This window comes from Chiroxiphia lanceolata, chromosome 3, assembly GCF_009829145.1.
Source record: "Chiroxiphia lanceolata isolate bChiLan1 chromosome 3, bChiLan1.pri, whole genome shotgun sequence".
Lineage (NCBI taxonomy): Eukaryota > Metazoa > Chordata > Aves > Passeriformes > Pipridae > Chiroxiphia > Chiroxiphia lanceolata.
Genome location: NC_045639.1, coordinates 18,418,826 through 18,437,497, shown reverse-complemented (window position 1 = coordinate 18,437,497; position 18,672 = coordinate 18,418,826). Strand labels below are relative to the sequence as shown.

At 42.0% G+C, this 18,672-nt stretch overlaps 1 protein-coding gene across 2 annotated transcripts; it reads left to right on the top strand.

Moving 5' to 3' along the window:
• Positions 1 to 16: 16 nt before the first annotated feature.
• On the top strand, positions 17 to 18,015 carry BROX (BRO1 domain and CAAX motif containing). 2 transcript variants are annotated; one of them, XM_032683129.1, is made up of 13 exons: positions 17 to 78; positions 2,262 to 2,392; positions 3,158 to 3,264; positions 4,730 to 4,826; positions 6,173 to 6,268; positions 6,938 to 7,010; positions 7,346 to 7,451; positions 8,015 to 8,104; positions 8,885 to 8,970; positions 10,283 to 10,364; positions 11,409 to 11,559; positions 12,978 to 13,137; positions 13,606 to 18,015. In XM_032683129.1, the coding sequence occupies exons 2-13, from the start codon at positions 2,292 to 2,294 to the stop codon at positions 13,690 to 13,692; spliced, it is 1,236 nt and encodes a 411-aa protein (XP_032539020.1). In that variant the 5' UTR covers positions 17 to 78; positions 2,262 to 2,291; the 3' UTR covers positions 13,693 to 18,015. The 2 variants fall into 2 exon arrangements, with proteins under 2 accessions (XP_032539020.1, XP_032539019.1); XM_032683128.1 differs by lacking the exon at positions 17 to 78 and adding an exon at positions 420 to 861.
• Positions 18,016 to 18,672: the final 657 nt, after the last annotated feature.

The window sequence follows — 18,672 nt, the reverse complement described above, 5'->3', positions numbered from 1 at the left end:
GCCGGTCACGGGGCCGCGCCCCTCCCTCCGCTCCGCCCTCCGCTCCCGGTCGTGCCGCTGCCGCAGGCCCGCCCACAGGTAAGCCCCGGCGACCCCGGTAGCGCCGCGGGTGCTTCGCCCTTCTCGGACGGCCTCTGCCGTCGCTGCGGTGCCGGTGTCCCCCCGCTCCCGCCTGTCTTGGTGGCGCTGAGGCGTCCTTCCCGCGGGAGGGCCGCGGGCCCCGGCCGTGCCTCCGCGCCCGCTGTGCCGGGAGGAGCCCCCAGAGCCGCGGGGCTGCGGCGGGGGCGGCCCGGGGACACCGGGCGGGGAGGGGAAGGGAGGGGGCGAGCGGCGGGATCGATGCGATCGGGCCGAGGCGGGGGGACGCCATCGGCTTTCGGCTGGCGCTGCCTGCGGCGGCCGGCGCGTGACGCGGGGCCGGGAGCGGCGGGGCCGGGACGGAACGGGGGGAACCGGGAGCGCTGTGAGGGACAGACTGACAGACCCGGAACGGGGGGAACCGGGAGCGCTGTGAGGGACAGACTGACAGACCCGGAACGGGGGGAACCGGGAGCGCTGTGAGGGACAGACTGACAGACCCGGAACGGGGGGAATCGGGAGCGCTGTGAGGGACAGACTGACAGACCCGGAACGGGGGGAACCGGGAGCGCTGTGAGGGACAGACTGACAGACCCGGAACGGGAGGAACCGGGATCGCTGTGAGGGACAGACTGACAGACCCGGAACGGGGGGAACCGGGAGCGCTGTGAGGGACAGACTGACAGACCCGGAACGGGGGTCCCGGGGCCTCGGAGCCCTGCGAGGGACTGACAGACCGACCCGGAACGGGGGCGACCGAGAGTGCGACAGACCGGTGCGCAGGTGGGTGGGGTGTCGCGATAGGTGCTGACATGATGAACAGGTCTCGATATGTGCTGACATGAACAAGTCGCAATGGTCGCTGAAACTATAAACAAGTCGCGATAGGCGCTGGCACGATGAACAAGCCCCCTGCTCGGTCAGGAGGACCTGCGTAGTGCCAAAGGGTCGCTGCTTGGCAGATCTCCTTGGGTTTTTTATTATAGCCAAGCTGCGGAGTGTTTTGTGAGGATGAACTTAGAAGGTTCCAAAAGAGCCGTGAGGTGATGGGGGGTCCCGGGGGTCTCGAGTCCAGCACCCTGCTCAGAGCAGGGTCGGCTCTGAGGTCACCCCAAGGGCTCAGGACTTTGTCCAGTGGGGACTTTGAGAATGGGAGACCACACAACTTATTCCTCAGTCCTTCTGTCCTCCTGGTGAAGGGGTTTCTCCTTTGATCCAGTACAGCCTTCCCATGTTTCAGCATCTGCCCGTTCTGTTTCATCACCACTGTGGTGAAGCTCATTGCAGTACTTGTGTTATATTCGTTTGCTGAAGTTGAGGTGAAAGAGAAGTGATGGTCAGTTTTATCTGTATTTCCAGGTCTGTCACATGTAAGCAAATAGATCCATGTTTTCAGGCAGGATTACTGTGTGACTGCAGGTTCATCCATCCCAATGGCTCTGCAATAAAAGCGACTTGTAGATTGGCCAGACACAGTAGAAAAGGAGGCTCAGGGTTGACCTGACCCCTCTCTACAACTGCCTGGAAGGAGGGTGTAGGCAGGTGGGTTTCAGCCTCTTCTCCCAGGCAAATAACGACAGGACAGGAGGAAATGGCCTCAAGCTGTGCCAGGAGAGGTTTAAGTTGGTCATCAGGAGGAATTTCTTCACGTAAAGGGTTGTTAAACATTGAAATGGACTGCCCAGGGAGGTGGTGGAGTCCCTGTCCCTGGAAGTGTTTAAGGAAAGACTGGACATGGCACTTGGTGCCATGGTCTAGTTGACAGGGTGGTGCTTGGTTAGAGGTTGGACTCAATGATCTGAAAGGTCTTTTCCAACCTGTTTGATTCTGTGATTCTGAGATATTTTTCGTGTAATTTACAGGTATGTTCAGCCTTCTGCAGGAGGTACCAACTGAGGGGATTTATTTCTTTGCTAGGAAAGTATGTGCTCACATAGAGCAAAGCAGGTGATAGATTTTTGCCTAACTTAAAATAGTTGCCTCAGAAAGCATCTGTATTTCTCAAACTAATGATGGATGATGAAGACAAGGCATATGGAAACTCAGCGTTTCAGATGGGGAAAAAAAGAATTCTAACTACAAATTAACTTCATACCTAATTGTTTACATTTTGAATATATTTTTATGTGTAGCACCTCAGTTGTACCTGTTCCTGCAGCTGTTCTTTCCTTTCCACACTTTAGACTTGGCGTAAACAACACTACGGAGAGAAAATGACCCACTGGTTCCACCGCAACCCTTTGAAGGCTACAGCTCCTGTTTCATTTAATTATTATGGGGTAGCCACCACTCCAGCTGCAGCAAAGGTTTGCAAGTAAGTGTTCCTTTGACTAATTTCACTCTGTTTGGAGGACATCCTTAAAAGTAACGGTTACTCTTCAGTTTTTGAGCTGAAGATGACTGGAAGTGTAGGCAGCGAGACAGTAAGACGCTGCTAACACCGAACGTTTGATTACAAAGAATGAATTCTCCAGTTTTCAAGTCTCTGAGTGCACAGCAAGGCCAATTATAACAATGCAGCAGCAAAAGACGAAACATTTCATTGTCTTTCTGATGACTGTGCATTCCTGTGCAAAATATTCCTAATTTCCATAAGTGGATAAGGCCTGACTGTTCTATTGTAGATAGGAATGTAATGGAAAGAGATCTCAGCTTATTTTGCCAATCTGTTCTTCTCTCTTCATCTCACCCCGTTCTAATGTTGAAGAATGTTCCTGCTTGTTACTTCCCTTCCCCTGCACCCAACCTCTTGGTAGGTAAAGGCATAGTTATTTTAGTTTGCATTAAAACAATAGATTGAGTACTGATTGTTCATTGCTGTCTGTCCAAAGTGGATTGTGCTAAAGAGTCAGTCGTGTCCATCCAAGGAAGGAAGGAAGATTCTTCTATATTTATTGGCATCTTCCTCATAAAATCCCTTTCTAGGCCTTCAGGTAGCTAAATGGAATGCTTAGCTTCACCTTCTGAGCCAAAAGGGTGGTGCTATATGTGGGTGGATACTTTCTATAGTACCTTTTGGAGTAGAACATCCTAGGTTTATTTTTTTCTTTTTTTTTTTTCTTTTTTCTCCTCCACGTAGTGATTTGAGGTTATCCCGAACACGACTCTTGGAGCTGTTTACAGACTCCAGTTGTAATCCAGAAATGATGAAGAATGCAACTGACTTGTACTTTTCACTCCTGCAAGGTAGGCAATGCTACTGATACATCAGGAGGTGTATCAGCTGAGTTTTAATGGCACTTCTCAGAGTGTGTATTGTGCTGATCTTCTGTAAGGAAGCTTTGCACTTTTTACGAAAGAAAATGTCTGTGTGGGTTCTGTGCTTGATACCAGTCGTGGGTACTCGCCAGGCCCTTTCTCCAAGTTTCGGTGTGTTTCGTGACCCTGCCAGTACTATGTAATGGCAGTCCTGTCCTCCTCCTTTTAACCTTATCCTGCTTCCTGCTGGAGGAGAAAATGATTATTTGTCTCTTAGGTAGTGGTGAGTTGTTCCTGAAGTATAAGTTGAGTCTGTTAATCAGTTGATAGGATTCGCTCTTCAGCGTAAACTTCTAGTTTGTCTAATACCAGATCATAGACTTGTTGCAAGTTTACACTTCTGCTGCTTGTCTTAGGTGTACATATAGGTGCTCATTAGCACAGTATCTACATTTTCAGTAGATGGTCAGCTGTGATCATACATTCCCTTGAAATCTCCCTCCTGCCGATATTTTGATGATTCCTCTCAGCCAAATTTCTTGGGACCGAGTTTTCAGGAGTCAGCTGATTCATGGAAACTGATCTTTCAGTCTGTGGAAAGTGAAGCAGCTCACGTTGGTTTAGTTTCCCAATGCCACATCTAGAAAAAGGTGAGATAGGAGTTGATGTTGCTGCAGTCAAGATTTGGAGAGTTGCTTCGGGAAAACATCATGCTTGGCCACTAAAATCTTCTGCATGTGAAAGGAATGAGTATTTTTCATCTTTATAAACATGTGACAGCACCTAAAGTTGTGGCCCCAAAAGCTGCTGTGGCTAGTCTTGAGTTCTTAAAGTCTGTAAGACCTGATCAGACCAAGGTGTTTCTTAAGCCTCCCTGAAAAATTCCTTGGGCCTGCATATGCTGGGATTTGAACATCTCATAGCGTGAGCTTCATCCCACTAACTGCTGCTTTCTGGGCTGCTGGACATAAAGAGCCAATTTCCTGTAGCCCTGGAGACAAAAGAGGTGATGACTGGGTGAGTCAGTGCTTACAAGCCCTTTTCCCTCTCTCTTTTGACCAGGAAGCTTTTCCTGGAATTTCCTGATTGCCATTATGGTGGCAGGGAGAGCCAGTCACTCACCTCAGGCAGCCTCAGCCATCCTGTACCTGGGTCAGTCCAACTCCTAATTAGTCACAAACATCTGCAAGGTTTTCCTTGAGCAGTCAAGACTCACAGGGTTGATTTGGTAACCTGCTGGGCAAGGAGTTTCTTGTAGTAGCCAGTTTGGTTTTTTCTAAATTTTGCTCTCAAGATGCTGAGAAATAAAAGCCTCAGGAAGTAACACGGATTTTTTGTGCAGAAAGAAACATTCCTTTATCTCTATCTGTATTCTTACTGATCTCTCTCCTTCATTCCTTGTTTCTGTTTCTTACTTTGAGATTGCGTGTCAGTACCTTTTTTTATTCCATAGGTTTTATCCTTTCACTGGATAACTCTTCCCAAGAGTGCAAGCTGAGATACATTCAGAATTTCAAGTGGACAGACACGTTACAAGGACAAGTCCCAAGGTGCGTGTGCTTCTATGAATAGAGGGTATGCAGCTGTTGTCTGCTGATATGTTGGAGATGTGCTCATGTGCCACCACAGGCCTGAAGAAAAACTGAGAAGTGTAGCAAAGTGTTGGACACAAAGTAGTTTCCAAAAACATGTTTCTGTGTGTTTTTGATAACTGCGGTACTGTGTTGGGTGTTCTGAAGCGTGTGTGGCCTTTATGTAAAGGTGTGGTAATGCACAGTAATGGTGGAAGGATTCCATTGAGTCTTAGTTGATTCACAAACTGAATCTGCAGTTGGCTACAGCAGCACAAAGAAGAACCTTGAGGGTGTTGGTAAATTGAGTATGATAACAAAGCTTACTGCAATTTAAAACCTTTTTCATTTGGCACTGTTGCCTGACCAGCCACTTCTCCATGTTTTGACGTACCAGTGTTGCTGAAGATCTGACTTTGCTCTTGTCCTCTGAAGCTCCTGCTCCACATACTCTTGGTTCAAACAAACAAATCTTCTGTTTTAAGTAGGAATATAGATCTGTAAGCTGCTGGATTATTCAGCTGTCTCTTGCTATTGTAGGTAATTGTGTGGTATAACCACGCCTACAAATTTGTCAAGCTTTAGCTAGAAGTGCTTGGTTTCCTCAAAGCTTTTATTCCCCTTGGAAGAAAATCTGTTGATTAGGACTTTCTTCTGATTTTCTCACGGTCACAGACACTTGTACTTGTGCCAGCTTTATTCTTCCCACTCCCACACCTTTTTTTTTTTTTTTTTTAGAGGTTTGCTAGTTCTGAAACCATACTGATCTTGTGATTCGAAGTTCAGTCTTTTCAAAGACCGTGTTTTTAGCTTCTGAAATTTCCTGCTATTTGCCCATGCTGTTTGTCTGCAGTTACATAAATAGTTGCAATAACATGCGTTTGAGAGAGATGTAATAGGTTCTGACTTATTAACTTAGCAGTACAGCTTTAAAGTAGACATTCCAGAGCAAGGCTTTCCACAAAATGTGCAATTTAAAAAAAAAAAAAAAAAAAAAAAGAGATGGAAAAATGTCAGCCACACCCAAAGCTAAACAAGTCTCAAGTTACAGTTTTAAAATAAAAGTTCCCAAAAGGGAAGGGTGGGCATCCGAATGTGGGAGATTCTAATTACGAGCTCTTAAAGGGAATAAGTAAAAATATCTAAGTCTCTCTTAGGCAGTTCAGCAAGTAGGAGGTTCTGAATTGGAAATCATTGATATCTTAAATACATTTTATGGAGAGAAATGTCAACTTATTCTACATAAATTATCAGCAGATACAGTTTGTCAGGGCAAAATTGAAGACATTAAGTTGTTTGGGGTTTTTTTGTCTGTCTTTCCTTAGTGCCCAGCAGGATGCAGTGTTTGAACTGGTTTCTATGGGATTTAATGTAGCTCTGTGGTACACAAAATACGCATCAAGACTTGCTGGAAAAGAAGAGTAAGTGTTTTCCTTTTCTTAGTAATTCTATTGCAGCAACATTCCACCAAAGATTTAGCAGGTTCTGGGTTTTGACTGCTGTAGTGCATGTCCAGCTGAGGCAAGTAGGAGTTCAAGGAGGTGGTTGGCCTTCACTCACTCACATGCTGTAATGTCCAAGTGCACTTCAGTCCCTTGTTGCATCTGTAAGCCAAGTGCACAAGTACCACGTGACTGTGATACAGAGAAAGTGTCAGTTGTGAATAAACCCTTCATCAGTCCTGCTCTAAATGTCTGAGTACTAAACTGAGATTCTCAAAGTCACAGCTCTGCTGACTTCTAGCCCTACAGATTTCTAAATCTTTGGCTTTGAACACTGAGGTTGCCTTTTACTTGAAAGTCATTACAAGGTCTTATGTTTCTTTTTTTCAAGCAAGTTCTATTTGATTATTTAATGATTGGACACTGTAAGAAATTTCTTTACCATAAGGGTAGCACAGCAGCGGGACAGGTCACTTAGAGAATTAGTGGACTCTTGATTCTTGAAGGATTTAAGATTCATCTAGACAAAGCCACAACTGAGCTGATCTACTGTTGTTGATAGTTGTGCCCCAAAGCAGGAGGGGGGACTAAATGTCATCTAGAGTCCCTTTCTAAGTCACGTTTCCTTTACTCATTCTGTATTCTTAGTATAACAGAAGATGAAGCAAAGGATGTTCACAGAAGCCTGAAGATAGCAGCTGGGATTTTTAAACACCTGAAGGTAGAAAAACTGTCTTTGCTGTTTGTTCTTCAAGGTGTCTCCAAATACTTGACCTTTTGTCTTAGAAAAGCCTTTGCTTTTCTGATGATGTTACAGAATACACAGGTACTTCAGACTACCTGAATGACAGAGGAAAAAAAGGGTAGTAATATGCTGTGCTACCACTCAATCCCTGTTACTCATTCCCAATGGCAGCTGAGGAGTAATTTGTCTGCTTGCCCAGTATCACATTCAACAGTGAGGTACCTTCCTCCATTTAGGAATGAGGCACTGGTTTTGCACTGACAGCAGTGGTATTAAGTCTAAACTAACTCTGAGACTTGCTTTTTGTTTAGGAAAGTCACATTCCAAAATTGATTACACCTGTAGAAAAGGGAAGAGATTTAGAAGCTCGACTTATAGACTCTTACATCGTACAGTGCCAAGCTGAAGCTCAAGAAGGTACCTTCAATTATATGTTTGTTGGGTGTGGGAAATGACAGTCTTTGTGGGTCACGATGTCTTTTGAACTCTGCTTGGCAGCAAGGTCATGTTTTTTTTATTCTCCTGAAGTACTCTGGCTTAGTAGGCCAGAATGCTTTTAAAGAAACTTAAGTTACAGTTATAGAAGAAAAATCCCAAAAAATCGATCTGATATTACAAATGTGATAAGGAATATCTTCCACTTTGGAAGGACTCGCATGTAACATTCATCCCTTCTCTTTTTCCTTTCATGCAACCTCTTCACCATCATGCTTGCATAAATTCCCAGTTCCTTTACATTAAAATATTTGCAGCTTATGTTTATTAGCTAGTCTTAAGGATAACATTCCTTCAGTTTTTCTATTAAATTGGGGTCGTTTTATCGAAGAAGAAAATCTGTCTTTATACTGCAGTTTGCTTGACTGCACAACATTCATTTTCCGTTTATGCAGGGGTTTTAAAACCCCCCAATTCCTCTGCTGATTTGATGTGAAGGGGCATTTCAGTTAAACTTATACTGTGGTGTGGAACCTTTTTTTCAGTGACAATTGCTCGGGCTATTGAGCTGAAACATAATCCAGGACTAATAGCTGCTCTTGCTTATGAAACAGCTAACTTCTACCAAAAAGCTGGTAAGTGTCTTGTTTTGTATCCTTAGTGACTTAGTTTATGCCTTCCTGCCAGCAGACATACTTTGCCCACCCATAAATTGCAATATTTACAGTTCCTCAGTGGATATGGTTTGTATATTTTAGCTTCTATTTAGCACATTTAAGGCTTCAGTTACCAGCATATATTTTGATAAGGCCTTTTGTTTTTGTGGGAATCTTTCTGTAGCTCGTGGTAGGAAATGTTAGTGAGGGCAGGCAGAAGATGGAGTAATGTCTTGAGAACATGTGCTGGCAGCAGACAAATGGCCTGATGTAACTGATGTGTGTTCCAGCTGCCCTTGGGCAGCAGATTCGGATACAGATCATGAAGAGTGTAGCAAGTTAATAATGTGCATCCTTCCAGATGAGTAAGCTGATCTTGTGCTTACTGGGCAAGTGGGAAGAGTGCAAAAGCATGGGAGTCAGGAGAACATTGTAACACGTCACCTTATAGGTCGCTACTTGAACTTAAACTAGGAACAAGCTTTGAAATGCTGCCTAAAAATACTTCTGAGAATTAGCCATCCAAACTTAGGGGACAGCAGTTACAGGGATTCTAGGGAAAACTGCATAATAGCTGCATATTTTTTTGGTTTTGTCTCATAGTTTCTCTATGCCTTTGCAGGAGTAATTTTTGTCACTTGTTTCTGGCTACTTTATAGTAAGATCTATTGCTAAGTTTAAGAATTCTGGTCTTTGAGTGTATTTGGGATTTTTCTTTTTGGGAACGTCCTAAGAATAGCTTTATGTGTGTGTTCACAGATCAAACATTATCTAGTTTGGATCCAACCTATGCAGGAAAATGGAGGAAGTACTTAAACTTGAAGAGCTGCTTCTATATGGCCTACGTAAGTATTTTGGTAGACAGCAGTCACAGTTTGTTGTATAAGGGCTGGATAGGGAATGGAGGCTAGGTATTTCCTTGGCTTTCTTTCCATGCTCTGAAGAGGGATTGTGCAGTGTCAGTGGCATTTGAAGTGTTTTTGTTGAGCCAAGTGCAATTACTGCAGTGTGGAATTTATTGTGATCACGTATCGCTAAGTGAACCAATTCAGGCTGAGCATAATACTGGTCTTCCATTATCTGCATCACAATGGAATTCTAGGCATAATTCAGAGCTGATCATCTTTTTCAAAGCCCTGAATGAAACTGAATCAAGTACCACCACTAGGTACCATTCCAAGTGCTGTCCCTGTTTGCCTGACTGATGTCTTAGCAAGTGCAGTGGCGCCTTTGGAATCCTCAGCTGCTCAGTTTGCTGTTTGTTTCTTGCCACAGCCTGTCATCTGGCTTTCTCATACTGTACAAAAGGCCCAAACTAAGCAGTAACACAATTGTCTTTCTCTTAGGTGAAACCTGTAACTAAAAGGTTTGCTTGCCTTATTAGCAAGTTTGAGAGGTGAGAGAGGGTCAGAGTTGTGGTACTTTTCCTTTTTTTTAATTTGTGTGATATCTGCAATGGTAAATTTTGGTACAGCTATACTGTGAGAACAGACATTAAAGGACAGGGTGCAAGGTAGGCATTAGTTGGTGGGATTGTTTCTTCACCTGTGGTTTTTAGTATTTAAACTCAGCTCCTGATAATAGATAAGAGGCAATTCAGTTCTCACTGGAATACAGTACTATCTTCAAGCATGGGTGTGAAGGAATGAAACTTTTTGGGGTGGAAAAGTTATTTAGACTGTGACAAAACATCTCAGCCAGCAGAACACCTCATCTCTTCCAGATTCAGTGGTGTTTGTCACAGATTCTGTTTTTGAGTGTTCCGGTAGTTTCAGTTTTTAGTCTTTGCTTTGTAAACTTGACTGGGGTTCATCCTCTTTCTGTGATGAGGCTTAGTGCTGCACATTGACACAGTCTCACTGTGAGAGGTGAGGGGACTTGAACTGGAATTGTCTGCCAGTGCTTTTGGTCAAACAGCTTCATGGAGCTCAAAGTTACTCTTGACTAGACTTGAGACAGCCTGGTTCATACCTGCCTCATGGTGTTTATGTTGCACTGTTCAGTGAACGCTGCTTTGACTTGCATTCCCAAATTGTCAACTGTCTGCAGGGAATGGCACCTTCACAGAAATGCATCTCTGATGTAAGGGACAGCACAAGGGAATTGGTTCAGTAAGTGCCCAGTGATGTTGGTAATGATTTTCTTCTCTTCTATCAGGCATACTGTTACCATGGCCAGACATTACTGGCGAGTGATAAATGTGGGGAAGCAATCAGATCTCTGCAGGAATCAGAAAAATGTAAGTGTGGTTGAGACTGGATTACAATGTGTGCCTGTTCTATTTTGCTGTATCGTGTTTATTTGGTCTCCCATAAACTTAAGATTTTATCTGTCATCTGATCTGAAAATCCAGCACATCTTTGAAGAGAGACAGTGCTTTTTTTTTTTGTCTTACCAAAGACTATCTTTGGTAACAGTGCTGCAGAAAATTCCATCTTCACTTCTCAGCCTGCTAAAGACTGGCTTTGGACTGCCTGCAATATCAACTGTAAAAAACAATGGTCTTGTTGTCATGTTTTCTGGTCTGTATGTTAGGTTACTGCAGCCATTTCTGCTTTGGAGGTTGCTCTACCTTATATTCAATAGTAAATCAAGACCCTGCTTGTTTGCTTTTAAACAGGTTTCAGTAACTTATTTCCTTTCTATTCATTCAAAAGATAGATTAAGGCAAGTTTGCAGTAGTTCAAGGTCTTCTGCCCATTCTTCTATCTTCAAAACTATTGCTGTCCCAACAGCCTGCCCTGCATAACTTTACCACAGTGTATAAAAAATACTCAAATCTTCAGATTGGACGCTTAAAGATTAATTTTAAAAATAAATTAAAAATTTATTAAGAACAAACTAAGTTGGATTACTTGCAGTAAAACAAATACTGTGGGTTTTATTGTGCCTGCTGGTCAGAGGAGAGTGCTTCTTTTCCCACTGCATATTGTTGTTTGGTGTTGGACATCAGCTGTGCATGGACATCTTCATGCCCTCTCTTTCTCCCTATCATGTGACACAGTTCTTGGGCTTATTGTTGCATTTTGCCCCACACATAAGACTGCTTTCCTGTGTCTTCCCACCCAAAAAGCTATCTTTTTTTTTCTTTTTTTTTTTTCTGTTCCTAGTCACTTGTTGGATGCAGTAAATCTTGGCTGGAAGTACTACCTTTGAACTAGTTTGGTTTTGTTTCTAAGAAGCCTGAATGGATTCTGGTATCTTCTAAAAGTGAAGCACTGTAGAGCAGAACTTTGATTTAAGAGGGTGTAAATGATTTTTATTTCATTTCTTTCTTGCAAAGTTTTTTCCAAGGCTGAAGCATTGTGCAAAGAATATGGAGAAACCAAAGGGCCTGGGACTACTGCCAAACCTTCTGGACATCTCTTCTTTAGGAAATTAGGAAGTTTGATTAAGACCACACTAGAAAAGTGCCAGAGAGAGAATGGATTTATGTAAGTAAATCCATGGTTGGTACAATACTCTGTATAAAGTGTTCTTACCTCATTTGCCATTATTTCAAGATGGGATGGTAAATTTTACTCCCCAGGTGTTACATTCCTTTAGGATATGGCATGTAACTTAAAGATAAATTTGAAATTCTCTAAGTTTTCTCTTAGCAGATTTACTATGGGTCTGTGCTGTCTCACACTGTGTTCTGTACCAGTTCACCAGGGTAGGTTGGACTGACACCTGGAGAGATTAAGCAGTTTTCTTCCTTCATTCCTCAGCCCCTTTGTTACGTTTCCCCCAGCAAAAGAGAAAGGCCTGCAGAGGTTGTTGTGTTGCTCTAATGCCCTCTTCCTGGCTGCTGGAATCTAGTAGGCAAAAGAGGACAGAGGGGGTGATTCTGCTTTGCAAGCAGGGAAGTCAAAATATGGTCATGCCTTCAGTGAAGAACATTCTTAGGGTAGTAGGAGCTTTACCCATCTAAATATAATTAGAATTTTGAATAGGGCTTTCTGTTACTTACTGCCCCTTCCAAAAAGGGTTTGGAAGTGGTTTAAGATACCAAGATTAGTTTGGCTTTAGAATTCCTTTGTTCATTTATTTCTCCCCTTCCCTCCTTTTATGATTTAGCGTTCCATAATAGGTTTGTTATTTCCCTTTTTATATTTAAAGACCTGCATAATGGGGGAATTGACTAAACAAAAATGATTGTCAAATACATCAAGCAGAGCTGCAAATAAAAAAAGAAATGCTCAACTCCTCTGCTTTGGTTCAAATAACCATTGCCATAGCTTACAGCAGCAGCATACAGGAGATTTCAACAAATCCATGTCCCTCTAGAACCAACCTTTGAAAGAGAAACCAGTGACTGTTTTGGGAGATGTGCCTACCACAGAGCTCTGCTGCAGCACAGCAGTAAGGTAGTGTGTGTCAGTATTTGTGAGTTTTCAGCTCATTGATCTGCCAAGGGTAGAGTTACACCCTGATTCAGGCCTTGCCTTGTAGCCACGTCTTTGTGGGTGTTGCAGTGTTGTTGCCATCATGTACTGCAGCACATTAAGACTAATTTAGGAAAAGAACTGTCCTCTTCGTCTTTCTCAGGAAGTATTTTAAATCCCCATTTGTATTTTGAAGGAGTTTTTTGGACAAAAGATGCTCTTCTCATTGGAGCACTGGGCATAGTGGTTATCAAGTAGGAGAAAACCTGCCTCACTGTTAGGGATGAAGGAATACCAAGAAGGAATTGCTTTTGTTCTTGTGAATCTTGCTGACAGAATGCATGTTAGATGGTGCCTTAATGAAATGGAAGAGAGCAGCAGTGACTACCACTGTAAAAACCCAGATTGTTTCTCTTTAGAGATGCAAACAAGGCTTGCAGAGATGATGCATTGTATTTTAAATACATTTCTGTATTCTTTTACAGCTATTTTCAGAAGGTGCCAGCAGAGGCTCCCCAGCTAGAACTGAAAGCAAACTATGGCTTAGTAGAGCCTGTTCCTTTTGAGTTTCCTGCCTTGAATGCACACTGGACTCCTGAAACACTTGCAGCATTTGATCTCACCAAGAGGCCGAAGGATGACACTGTAAGATAACCTGGTGTACTGTTCTTTCCTGTTAGCTTTATTCTGTGTATCCCACAGAGTTACCATGTTGCTCTTCTGTGATATTCCCCAGACACAAGGCTGCAAATTTCTGCTGTGCCAGGGGCAAGTCAGTTAACCTCTGCCACACTGTAAGCATCTGGGAATTCAGAGACACTTTTTAACTAAGTCCTGAATAGGAGGAAACCCTTTAATGTGTGTAATATGCTGAAATGGAGTGACAGGAGTGAATGCTATAGAAAGATTCTTTTTTAGAAGAGGACTTCTTTAAGGATGCTGAAACAGAGAATATTTGGCTTTTCCCCCTTGCTTGAGGTGTACTCAAAGTCTTCAGCCTTGAAAAGAGAAGGGACTGTTACAATATGTAAAGTTAATCATGCATAAATACTGTGCAGATACAGTGGCTTGTACTTGTGGTATTTAGTTGGTTTTTTTTCTTCTTGTTTGCAGGCTAAACCAAAACCAGATGAAGAAGTAAAACCTCTGAAGGAACCAGATATAAAGCCTCAAAAAGACAGTGGATGCCAGATTTCTTAAGTGCCATAAGTGTTTCAAACTCACTTTGAAACTCTATTAATAGGACTGGGGCTTTAGTTCTGATCTCCCTTTTTTTGATTCTCCTTTTTTAACTTAGAAGACTAATTTAATTTACCTTCATTAATATGTGTCTATCTTGCTTGAGAATGTGGTGGATTTCTAGGAGGTTATTTATATCTGACTTATTTTTGGTTTTAGTGGGATATCATAGAATGAGTGGGCTTAAATGTTCCTGTTGTGCCTCTAGAAAGTTTCTTTTTGTGGGTTTAGTTTTACCCACAAATAGCACAGGAAGTATCATGATTGTAATGCTAGAGGATTTTTCCATTACATTATATGCTATATAATGTCAAATTCTGCAAACATAGGTTTGCATGAACAGTTATATTTATTCAAGTTTTGTCATTCAGGCTTAGCACCCTGTCATATTCCAATTCACATAATTGTAGTGAGCAAAGAAAATCTGGGTTTGGTTTGTAACACCCCTGTGGTATTTCAGAGGACTTTCACAGTTCTTGGAAAACCTTAAGTTCTGCATAACTGGAGCACAATTCATATTCTGAAACTATTAGCCTCTCTTCTTTCCTCTATAGAATAGAGTTCTTGTATCAGAATTTGTAGTAAGGTACTTTAGCTTGTCTGTCCTTTAATTAAAATCCTTTAATATCCAAGTGTATCTGAAAGTGATGCAGCAAGTAACAGAAAAATGCTTAAAAGTAATGCATCACTGTGTCATTAATTCAAAGTTTTTGAATCCTGAAAGATTTGGTAAGTTTGAAAGCTGCAGACAGTTAAAATCTCTTGGCACTGGAATTCAGGGAGTTGTCATGTGTAAGGTAATGGAATTGTAACTGAGTTGCTGTGCTTCCATCTGGGTAGTGTCTGTAAGAAGCTGTCAGGAGAACAGGGAGGAAAGATGAGCTGAAGAGTTGATGGCACAACTGGGAAACCAAGCTCTAGATTCCCTTTATGCCCTGTGTCAATAGTGATACTACTCAGCTTTTGCAGTATTGCACTGAAATCAGCTCCTTAGGAAGAAAACTTGCCAAAAGCCAAGCCCAATCAAGACTGAGAAAGAAAGTATTTTGTAGAACTTGCTGCTTCCATTTTTGCCTCCTGTGGAGCATTCTTTAGTGCTGAGCACTGCAAAACACCCGTGACAGCAAAAACATAGCTTTCTGATCTGCTGCAAGGGCAAAGGAATATGATGCATGTGTTGGTGTGAGAGCCTTGCAATCCCTGGGTGCCTGTTGCTGCATTTCACTTTACCTGAGAAAAAAACTGAACAGCCTGACAACGTTCACTGTTTCAACAAACATGATGGCATATGCACTTATCACTCTGTACACTGTAAACACATTCCTCCCTTTGTTCTCTTCGGATTTGTCTTCCACTGTGGTGTAATTCAGTGCTTCTGCTTGAAGTCTTTCATGGGGCTCACTTAGCTTAGAGGGCTGGTGTGTAGCTCCTTGAAGGCCTGTGGAACAAAAGCTTTTGAGGAGGTTAATAGGAAACTCAAGACTCTTCCTGTGACACTGGACCAAACTACAGAATTTGTTGCTGCAAAAGGCAGAGGCTTTTTAATGCTGGCAGTCCTGGGTGAATCAAATGCAGAATTCATTGCTTCCTGTGGTGGATTTTTCTTTCTGCCAGTTCTGCACATAAAAATAAGTTTAAAATGAGCTGCATTTCTTTGGAAGAAGTTTCTGTTCTGTAAGGGCCTATGTGATTACAGAATAATGAGTATCAAGAAGAATATTTATCTAAAATTGATCCATTTCTTCTGGTGTTGCACTGGGGCCTGGGGTATGTTTTATGAAGAATTACTCAGATCTCTTCATAACTTGATCAAGTGACTCATTTGACTTCTTGCATTGTTAAAAGACCAGCGTAGGCTTTGCCAGAATGGAACGTGGGGCTACTTTGCTTGTACAGATGTTAATTCTAAAACTGTATTACATCTGTAGTCATGTACATTTGCTTATCATGCCGCCTTTCAGGATCAACATGCAGTTAACTCAGTTTCATAATCATGATTTTTTTTTAGTTACTGATCCCTGTTTGTGTTAATTCATACATGTCTCAACTTAATTACTTTTCTTTCTATGCAGACTAGATTCCTTTTTCCTTCCTCCCCTCATTTTCCCTTCCATCTGCTACACGCCTTGGCACAGACTTGCCCGTGTTTGCTAATGCATGTGTAGGTCCTGGGACCCATTTTCAGTGAGGCTTTTACCCATGGGTGTATTCCTGTATAGGAATATCTTAAAATTAACAAATCATGACTAAATCATTCCCAAACAACTTGGTAGGAAAGATTATTTTTTGGATTGGAATCCTTTGGATGCTTTCTCAAACCGAGTGGTTTGTCTGGATTGAGTTCACTTTAAATAGTTTGGGGCATAACCAAGTGAATTGTGTCAGATGGTGACATTACTTAAGCCTAGCTGTGTAACCTCTTATGCCATAGCTGTTTCAGTAAATATGATGTAGTAGTTTAAAAATAGACTAATGGAACAAACTAATTCACTTAACATGTGTTGCTTTTCAAGACAAACTTTGTTTACTTGTAGATAAAATCCTGTGGCAAACACTGGATGCCCAAAAAATAAGAAACTGGTGACTGTTTAGTTTGCAATGCATAGAGAGCTGTGAGCCAATGAGCAGTTTTCTGTTTTGGTTTTGTTGGGTAGTAGGAAGAATTATTGTAAATAGGATGTAGATTAACTGTCCAATGTGCTTAAGAATAAGGATGAATGGACTGGAAGTTTCGGGTAATCTGGAAACTTAGCAGCCATGTTCCTTCTATTATAGTTCCATTTAGTAATTTTTAAGAATGAGGTATTTTGAATGGTGACTTTTTAATACTCTAATGCTGCAAGAGCCTGTTTCTGTGGCCTCTCTCTGGTTTTAGAGGCTCCCATGGCTAAACCTGCAAATCTCGTTGGTGTAAATACTCTTTAAAAATTTGTGCCCAGTCTGAAGTAGGACAAAACTGCAGCTGAATAAAATACAGAGTGCTGGGCCCTCTGTTTTGTGTGCTTTAAAAATAAAAAATGATTGTCTTTAATCTAGTATAAAACAAACCATTAAGCTCTTTGTAAGCTTTCTATTTAAATACCTTCCTCCATGTGTTTAAATACACTCCTTCCTTGTTTCGTGTTCCTGGGTTTACAGTAGTTAATCTCCATCCAGCATGTGACACACCTTACAACTGAGGGACTAAGCCTGGCCCTTGGATGCTGATGTCTGCCTCCCACTGGATTTGGTAGAGGAATTTTGCCTGTCAGCCTAAGGATGGCATTTGGTCACTTAGATGTGCAGCATGGATATGTGGTGTGTCTGTAACGACAGTAGTGGTTTGTACTCTAAGCAGGAAAATGGATCCTTGTGTCTGTGTAGAATATAGACAACTTTGCACTTTAGAAATTTCTTGTCTTGCAACTTTGGTACAATACAATATGGTTGTAAATACTCCTTCCTGGCATTTTAGTTTTGTTGCACTGATCTCAGTACTGTGCTATCAGTAAGGTTATAATGGGAAGCATTACTAAAATGTATTTTTAATTGTCTGTGTTGAAGCAAACTCATGAAGCATATCTCTGCCTTTAGAACATGAGAGGAGGGAACATGAGAGGAGGCAGTAGTTCATCTTCTTCCATGGAAGTTCAGAGTAATGAGAAGTTTCTGTCTGTTGGCTGCTGGGTGATACATTTCATCCCATCCCCTTGTCTAGTATCTAAACTGAAGTTTCAGCATTAACATAAATCCTGTTCATGCCTATTAATTATCCCTAAAGACAAAAATCTGTCTCTAAAGTTCATGACTAAATTATCATAGCAGCATAAGCTGCTTTTTTTGTGTGTGGTTTTTTTCTATAACTGGCCCAGTTGAGTGAGGAATAAAGTACAGGGAGTATGACAGGCATGGAAAAGCCCCTGTAGTGTGTCCTGTCTCCTGATTGTGAGTTCAGTGTAAAGGCGTTTCCACAGTGACTGCTGGTTTCACTCAGACCTTTCTCTGCTGCTGATGCTCCCAGATTCAACCAATGTCTCATGGCAACTAAGGGGACCTTTGATTAGCTTTTTATGTAGGAAGGCCCACCTCCTTTGGTGTTGTTGGTGCCTTCATGGATTACAACCTTCCTGAAGCCATCCTGTACTCTTGAGTGATCCCACTTCAACGGAATCAGCTTTGATAATATTGACCGAGCAGCCTTATTTTGTGAAGACAGTCACCATGCAATCTTAAGCTTCATAGTTTGAAAATTTGTATATAACCACGAACTTCAGAATATCATTTAAAATAAACAATCTTAAAGTATCATGTTTTGTTTCATCATTTAAAATTTCAAGTATAGTAGCAAGAAAAAGGCTCAGTCTTGAATGTTACTTTCTCCAATTTTATACGGCTTTATTAATTATAGAAAATACTTAATCCTTGCAGTAGGCTGAAAAGAGGACTTAAATGAGCAAGATACTTGGGTGCATATGGAAGTAGTGGCTACAATGACACACGTCAAGTTGTGGGGTGGGAAGAGAGGAGATGGAATTTCCAAACTTCTGTTTTAAAAAAAAAAGTAATTAGATAGGCTTTCATATGGCTATACAAAATTCCAGTACTTGCCAGGGTCTGTGACATTGTAGGATATTCTATATGTTACGTGAATATTTGGGAATAACCCCAGATTGCTGGCCACTTCTCTAAGTTGTCAGCCTGTGGCAAGCAGATTTGTGGGGAATGTTTCTTCATTTTCTGAGGCACAGCTTGCTCTATTCATTTTTAGTGTAAATACACACTAATTCCTTTCAGCCTCTCAGGATTTAGCACAGTTTCTGGAGGAAAAAAATAATCTCTATTATCATAGTGATGTCTGTCTTTTTGTCTGACATAAGATTTACCCACCCAACCAGGGAGCCAACCAAACAGGTCATTGCGTTTGGAGAGCGTTCATAATTTTGCCGTGTAGTCACTAGACTG

Bases quoted from the DNA above. Each gene is read 5' to 3' on its own strand.
- BROX (XM_032683129.1), top strand. From the start codon at position 2,292: ATGACCCACTGGTTCCACCGCAACCCTTTGAAGGCTACAGCTCCTGTT. The intron at 2,393-3,157 runs GTAAGTGTTCCT...TCCTCCACGTAG, and splicing joins GCTGCAGCAAAGGTTTGCAA to TGATTTGAGGTTATCCCGAA. The intron at 4,827-6,172 runs GTGCGTGTGCTT...GTCTTTCCTTAG, and splicing joins TTACAAGGACAAGTCCCAAG to TGCCCAGCAGGATGCAGTGT.